This window comes from Neolamprologus brichardi, chromosome 8 (genome assembly GCF_056152115.1).
Source record: "Neolamprologus brichardi isolate AB-2024 chromosome 8, ASM5615211v1, whole genome shotgun sequence".
NCBI classification, from domain to species: domain Eukaryota; kingdom Metazoa; phylum Chordata; class Actinopteri; order Cichliformes; family Cichlidae; genus Neolamprologus; species Neolamprologus brichardi.
The window spans coordinates 19,382,536-19,390,543 of record NC_142111.1 but is presented as its reverse complement, the minus strand read 5'-3'; the positions used below and the strand labels follow the sequence as shown (position 1 = coordinate 19,390,543).

Below are 8,008 nucleotides of genomic sequence, written 5' to 3'. Positions count from 1 at the left end.
TCATATCGCAATAAAAGCATACATTAAATATAGTACATTTTCTGTAAATTCAGATATATACATATAAAAAGTGTGCCGGTCCTGCGGGACAATGCCTGATATGCCAGATTATCAGTCCAGCCCTCGCTACATATATTTTCCATCTGTAAATAATGGGTAAATAATATCGCCATGTGGGAAGTAAAGAAAAAGAAATAGCTTATCTTTAAAGCAAAGATAAATGCTACATAGCTAGCTTAAACAGCTACCACACAAAAATCTGGCCTGGACATTTACATTGTATGGCCAGAAATGTTCCGGTAGTATTCATTTTCACATTAATGTTGTGCCATAACGTAAAGTTGATCAAGTATTTTTTTAGTGTTAGGTAAAAGCAGGGATTTGTGTGATAGGGGCTGTAAGACAGGGTTAGCTGGGTGTCTCATATGTTGTTGCTAAACTTGATGCTCTTGTGACAGCTTTAAATAAATGCTAGTTAGTGCATCTGATAGCACAGCAACTATCTGGCAACTCGAAGATGTTCGGCTGGAGGGCAAAGGATCACATTACTGTTTTTACACAGCACAAAATAAAGAATTAAGTATAATATAAAACAATAGACATTTTAATATCAACATCTGATATAATTTGTCATACTGCACAACCCTAAATATAAATGTACATTTTAATAATGTTTTAAATGTTGGAATTTTTCTATTGCGATAAGGAGCACTGAAAATAGTCATGAAGACTACTACCCAAGTTTACCTCATAACTGGTTGAAACCAAACCTTTGATGCTGAATTTCACAATTTTGATGCTACACAATATGCGACAAATGACAATGTCATTTCCTTGCAGCTTTTGTTACGCTGGGGCTCTGAAACCACCACAGTAAAGTGGAGCAGAAATCACTGTTAAATATCAGAATTTTTTCTTCAGCTGTGGGTCTGTATTTCTGATGATGCTAAATAGATCACTAAATATAAGAAGTGAACACCTTACCAACCTGTACTCAATGGGACATTTGTTTTCTTCGGACTGATTGAAATGAATGACATTTATGAAAAAAACAAATAATACATAAGTTCTGTCTCTTTTAATGAATTCATATTTTATTTTACTTTAGCTGGTCCACTCTGAAGCAAGAACTGACAAAAATACAGTGACTACTGTGACATAAAAAATAAAGAAAGCCCTGTTGATTTTTTTAACCATTCTGGCCCAGTATCCGAACTTCTCTTCCTTCTCGTTACTGCTGAGCAGACTTATTGTTTTCCCAATCTCTCTCAGTTCAGCTGAGACTTGTTCAAGACCAAGGGACACCTCTGTCAGCTTGTCGCTGCTCCTCTGCAAAAGTTTTGTTTTTACATTTTAAAGAAAGTTATCAACAAATTTAGGCCACTGACTGCTACTACATTTGACACAATGGTTTGTTTCCATTGTGACTGAAATAAAAGGGTTTTCTACTAATATACAAACAAACACCTTGATCTCTTTCTCTAAGTAATTTCTCAAATGCAAGCTCAATGATTTTTATACTTCACTTTAAATAAATAACCCATTAAAATGTAGCTAAAGTCTCACCTTTTCAGTCACAGATTGCGTTTCATCGGCACTTTCATCACAAACAGATGCACAGTCACTAGATTTCCTTCCTGGGAGGATATTAGACAAAATGATTAAGGGTACACAATTAAAATGATATAATTAAATGTTATGTAAATGCTAATGTTAATGTGTGGGTATTTTAACCATAACTAAAGATAAACCTGCTTACATGAGTTTAGATCCACAGGCTTAATCTCACCTCTAACACAGAAGTTGGCTTTGAACCATTTGTCTCCACAGTTTGAACTCAGGCTTTGTTCTTCATCCATCTCATTGTGATGGGCTGCAGAGTCTTTCTCAATCAGATACATCATCACAATAGTCTCCAGGAGGCTGAGCAGCATCAGAATAAAAATCCCAATGCAGTAGATAGCTGAGGAGAGCAGACTATTTCAGTAATGTAATTTATTAATGCGTTCAGTCAAATAAACCCTACTTTGTTACCTATAAGTGGAACCCTTTGTGAAGTGCTGGGCAGAATGTCATTCAGAATAAGCTGCAACACTGTGACAGCGAGCAGCACAGTGACCTTGAAGCTGAGTTTCTCGCCTCCAGCATCTGGGATCAGGAAAGAGGCCAAGTCCAGAACCAAGAAGAAGAGCACTGGAGAAATGAAATTGGCAGCGTAGAGGACTGACCTCCTTCTCATCGTGATCTGTGCAATAAAATAATAATAATAATAATAATAATAATAATAAAGAATTCCTTATTGCCTTTTAGCTGTTGTTGGTTCTTTGTGCTGCCTGTAATTGTGTCTCCTCTAAGAACTTATCAAATATGACCAATAACTTATAATAACATGAAATAATGTTTGTAATACAAGGACAAATGCTTTGCTTTAAAGTTTTATTGGATACAGATGTGTTTTTTTTTCAGCATGGCAGGAGTAAACTTTGATAATCTTCTGTATGGAACAGCAAGTTTACAGTATAAGCCATGATGTGCTGAGGATGTGGTAAAGTCTGCAGGACTTTGTGGCCTTTTCAGATTGTACTTAAAATGGGGTTAGGGGGATAAAGAAATCTAGTAGTTGTCCAATAAATGCTGTGTATGCTTCCGGGGGAAAGAAACCACAAGGAAAACATCTTTTTGCTGAGTTTTTAAAACCCTTTCAAAACAAACTGCAATTTTGTTTTCATTACAAATGTTATTAAAATGTGGTTAATGACTCAATTTCCACATCTGTGTTTCTGCTTTAACCTCCTAAGACCCAAACTCTTTCATGGCATGCATTTTTAATTTCTCTTTGCTATTTGGAAATCTTTGCAAAATTTAGTATTGTGGTCTAAACCTAAAATGCGATGTCCCAATATGTGGACGCCAGGACCTAAGAGGTTAAGAAGTACTTACAGTGTAAATAATTGCAGTTTGATATGGATACATAATGCTGGATTTGTTTGTGGCTGTCAAGTTCTCGAACGTCCACTCGTACTGGTTCCACATCATGTTGCGTGTCAAATCTGTCATCGATTCATTGTCTTTGTTGTAAATTAATTTTATTTCATTATCTAAAAGGGAATAGAAAAATAAATGTGAGCAGATGAACAAAGGACTATATGTTGTGATATTTCATGGTTTAGATATATGAGAGTATGAAAAGCTCATGTAAGTAGAACTTGATATTGACTCACCAGAATGCATGATAGACTTGAAGGTGATGTTGCACATTTGAACATCAAAGGGAAATTTGTAGACAAGCATCTTGCAGGCAGTTGTCACCACCTGCTCATTTGTGTATTCGACCGCACCAAACCAGTGAATTAAGAGATAAGGACTTTTAGTCTCTTTGTCCTTGTCTGTCCTGTATGAGAGCAAATGAAAACAGATTATGGCACAAAATATGGTACGCTCATATAGTGTAGTGCAGGGGTCTCAAACTCCAGTCATCGAGGGCTGGTGTCCTGAAACTTTTCCATGTGTCCCTGCTGCAACACACCTAACACCACCGGTGGTGTTGTTGTCCACGAACCGTCTAGTAGTGAGTATTTCTGATATTTACTCCAGACCCTTAGCTGTAGAATCAAGAGAGTGAGTAGGGGTTGGCTGCTTTCAACATGGACGATTCGCCTGGTTTCAGCGTTCCTGGTCAGGATAGCAGCAATGACGATTGTGATTATGTTATGAACTCAAAGACTGAATTCTGTTCCCTTGAAAATAATAGGGGTCATATTTCTGAACTGTTTAGCTCCAGTACTGAAATCACCAATCAGGAGACAGTCATCAGGGCCTCCAGTTCTTCCGTTAACGATTATGTTTTTGCTTCTGTTTGTGTTAATTTGGCATCTGACTCTACTGAAAATCCTGTTGATTCAATGTCAAAGACTGTTTCTAGTGGGGGAAGATGGGGAGTTCTGAATATCATTCCAAAACCCACTGTGCTTTTCAACAAGCAGAGTCCAAAGAGACAGTAATCCCGTCTGAGGCTGTTAACTCTGTTTTTTGCGTGACTGGACTCGCTGCCTCCGAGTCTAGGATTAGTTCCAAACCAACCAGAGAGTTGTGAGGACTTAAAGTGTTAACCCAGAGTCAGTCTGTACTTCAGGGAGAAATGTGAATGCAGCATCTGGGAGCTCAGGGTCCGATGAGTTTTTCTCTCCACCACATAACTAAATTTAACACATTTGCTTTGCAGTCATGTACACTTAATGTGTGCCCTGGAACCAAGCTATGGATGTTTAAATCATGTTTCTGTAGACAATCCTGTTGTGAAAGTTTCTCTCTCTGGGGGAAGGTTCAAGGATTATGGGGTGCCGTTTGTAAAGTGAAACATGCTGAAATTAACGGCAACATTTTTCCACATTTAGCTCAAAACCTTACAAAAACATGTTTTTTCCAGTCTTTTTTTTTTACAACATTTAGTAAAATATTTGTAACTTTTTATATTTAAAACAAAACATCTAAATGATAAATGTTAAATGTAAATATTATATTTAAATCTAAATGTTAAATGTTAAATCTAAATGTTACAGGAAACAAAATATTTAGCTAACATGCAAATTTATTGTATGGATCAACGGAAATACCAAAGTATAAGCTTTACGAAAACCTCCCATGCAAAAGTGTGCCGGTAATGGTCAGATTGTGTCTGCTCTTCCCCGATGGTCACTTCTCACCGACATGAGCTGCTTCACTTCTTGCCTACCAGCATGTTCAGCGATTTAGCTGAAAACATCGGAAGATCTGTTTTGTCGGCCATCCAAAGGTTCAGCAGTAGTTCACCCTCAGCAGCTACAGTCTCCACTTCACAATCGCCACAGCACATGTACAGCTAAATCGCTGGGAAGGGAAGGAGCTGGCCCAAATGGTGGCCGAGCTGGCAGCCACACAGCAGGAGCAGGTGGTGGTGTTGCAATGTCGGCGAGAAGAACTGCAGGACCAGGTCGAGTGCGGCATGCAAAGGATTTGGCGGCTCTGATCCAGTCCTGGTCAGCACCACGGCGACTCCCATTGATGTGCATGGGAGTGGAGAAGGTCTGGTCATTTCCGGCCCCCAGGATGCAAACAGCCAGGATGCAGCCTGTCCCCTCACCCATTCCCACTCCTTATGTGGGAGTGGCTGGGGCTCGGTAAGTGCCTGCACCCATCCCAGCTCCTCGAAAGAGGGCCACGGAGCAGCCACCGTGTCGGCAACCTGCACAGCCAGAGACGGAGGAAGGTCCACGTCTGCCAGAGGCGGAGGAGCTGCGCAAGGGGCAGCTCCTGCTGGAGGTGGAGGCCACATGGTTGGCCCCCGGACCATCCCCGGACCAACCACGTAACTGCCACCACTGAATGAACACATTCGTGTTGCTGGGCAGGGGGTGTCGACGGTCTGGGCCAATCCCCTCTCCTGATCGCGGGGGGGAGCAGGTTCGGCCGGATGGCTCCCCTGCCTCAGTTGGGCAATAGGTATGTGGCAGGGCGTGGTCAGCGGTGCTGCTGCTGGAGAGGTGAACGCACCTGCAGGGCATCCGCAATTACGCCTCACCGGGTTAAAAGTTTCTGCGTCCTGGATTTCAGTGTTGTTGTTGATGTGAGTTGGGCTGTGAGCTGCAGAGCTGCAGCTGACTGAGCGTGTTTGTAGCAGCAAACTTGATAAGTGTTAATAAAGATGCCGAAAAGCATGTATGTGTGGACATGTCTGACATATCATTATTACAATCACATTGTACTCTATCCATAGTTTTCAATCAGACTCACTACTCTGACATGCAAAACATTACTCCATTGTGACCACAAATAGTAGACAGTTGGTAGTAATGCAGGACAAAGGTGGTTGTTTGTTCATCTGTCTTGGCTCGTCTATCCATGGAGGAAAAACAAAGGTTTGAAGAGAAACTGAATTTTGGAGACTTGTGATCCATATTCTGTTCCAGCAGCTTTATTTAAATCCCTAAAAGTGGTGACTTCTCTCACAGAGCTCCAGTTCAGTTCCAGTTATATACATTTTCGATCTGGATGGGTAAACAATGCCACCATGGAACAGGTGAAGTACAAGAACTTGTTCATCATTGAAGCAAAGGTAAGCACTACATAGCTAGCTCAAACACATTAAATCTTACAGTTTGTTGACCTGGACATTTACAGTGTGGAAAAGTGCCAGAAAGTCCACACAGAATTAATTTGTCACATTGATGTTGTGTATTGCAAGTAAAGTTATTCAAGTATTTTTCCAATGCCAGGTAAATCATTCCTACAGTTTAAATGAGAAACCCCTAACTGCCTGGGTTACTGTGGAGGAGCAGGGATGGTGCAATTTGGCCTAAGGCAGGGTTAGAAGAGGTGTGTTCATATGTTGATGCCATACTTTACATCCTTCTGGCAGCTGTAAATAAACACTAATTAGTGCATCTGATAGCACATAAACTACATCAACTATCTGGCGTTAAACTCAAACAAGTTCAACAAGTAGACGGCAAAGGACCACAGTGCTGTTTTTGCCTGCCAGGTGGGCATGTCCCAGTAGCTTTGACATCAGGTGAAAACTATGGATAGATTAAGAATGGGATGTCACTCAAGTTCATGTGTGTCAAGGCAGAAGAGTGAATACTTTTGGCAATATTTTGCATGCATAACCAGTCCGGTGGTGACCTGCTCCACATCAGGTACACCAGCAGCTTATGCAAACCACCTGGTCACACTTTTTCACATGCCTTCAGGAGTACCCATCATTTACACCACACCCATACCTCACTGCTTTGGCAGGAGCCTTGTCTTTCTGTCCTCCTATTCTTCCACATGTCCCTTGAAGACCTGAGGAACAGCCTCTATGTGCTCCTGTCATGACTGTTCCTCTTAGCAGTGCTCCACCCTCTCTTCACTGTACTAGCTCTTCCCCTTTATCCCCCTTTTTCACCATGGGTCACACTGTGATATCTGACAGTGTATTCCAGATAGGATGGCCACTCAGATGCAGATATTTTGTTACTTAATAGGCTGTTGTTGCACATGGACAAGCGCCTTATGTGTGTTTGAGTGAAATTCAAAGTCTGGTCTTTTTCAAGTGTGGGCACCTCACAGACAGAGAACACTTGACAGTGAAAAACCGCCCTGGCCAGTAAAGAAACCGGCCTTGACCAGTGAAGACTCCACAAAAGCTCACCACAAAGACGGAGAAGACTCCACCTGGGGGCCTGGAGGAAATCGCAACTTGCCGTTTGCCTGTCCAATCAATAACCAAGAAAGCAGCATGGCTGAGTCCAAGTCACTCGAAGAGCTGAAAATGGAGCGAACCACTGCAAAGAGACTGTTTTCCAGACTCACCAACCATATAATAAGGACCCACATGGATATGTCTGTAGAGGAGCTGCAGGATTCCTTCAAGAGACTCACAGCGGAGGGCTCCAAAGTGATTGACGTGAATGAGGAGCTTGAGGCCGCCTACATCACGCAGTGTGAAGCAGAGGGCACACCGGAGCTGATGGGCCAACAGAGAGCAGACGTCAAGAAAACGGAGAAAGAATGTGAGCAGAAGTTGAAGGAGGTGAAGCACCTGATCAGAGAGACACTGTGGACATCATATGGTGAAAAAGAACTGACCCTTGCTCTAAAATCAGCAGAAATGGTGTGTGAGAACGTCACATCCACTCAGCCTGATACACCCTTGGAGGCATATGATTTTATGCTCCACCATCTGGAAGAACTGGTGAAGAAAGCTAAGCAGGCGTACCAGACGTGGAACCGCTGGGCTCCACCTGCTGAGGGGCGAGATTGTGATCGTCGACTAATGGAGCTCGAAACCTGCCTTCCAAAGCTGGTGTCAGGGAAGGCAGCCCTGATCAAAGCAGAGAGAATTAAAAGAGATGCCGACCAAGCAATTGTCACAGTCCGCAACGCGGCCCCGGTCGCAGCCATAAAACTGAAAGCCACAGCTTTACCAAAGTTCACCGGCAGCCAGCGTGAGTTCTACAGATGGCGGAAGGAATGGGAGGCTCTGCAA

The 8,008-nt window shown here is 42.2% G+C and overlaps 1 protein-coding gene across 1 annotated transcript in view; it reads right to left on the bottom strand.

Annotated features, from left to right (window-relative positions):
• Positions 1-1,104: 1,104 nt before the first annotated feature.
• LOC102798336 (5-hydroxytryptamine receptor 3A-like) overlaps positions 1,105-8,008 on the bottom strand; it is a 170,965-nt gene continuing 164,061 nt past the window's right edge. Inside the window, exons 9-14 of the mRNA XM_087845116.1 lie at positions 3,222-3,391; positions 2,941-3,098; positions 2,035-2,245; positions 1,790-1,963; positions 1,567-1,637; positions 1,105-1,329 (exon numbers count right to left, since the gene is read on the bottom strand). Coding sequence (XP_087701242.1) covers positions 1,105-1,329; positions 1,567-1,637; positions 1,790-1,963; positions 2,035-2,245; positions 2,941-3,098; positions 3,222-3,391 — 1,009 coding nt within the window. The remainder of the gene's footprint in view (positions 1,330-1,566; positions 1,638-1,789; positions 1,964-2,034; positions 2,246-2,940; positions 3,099-3,221; positions 3,392-8,008) is intronic.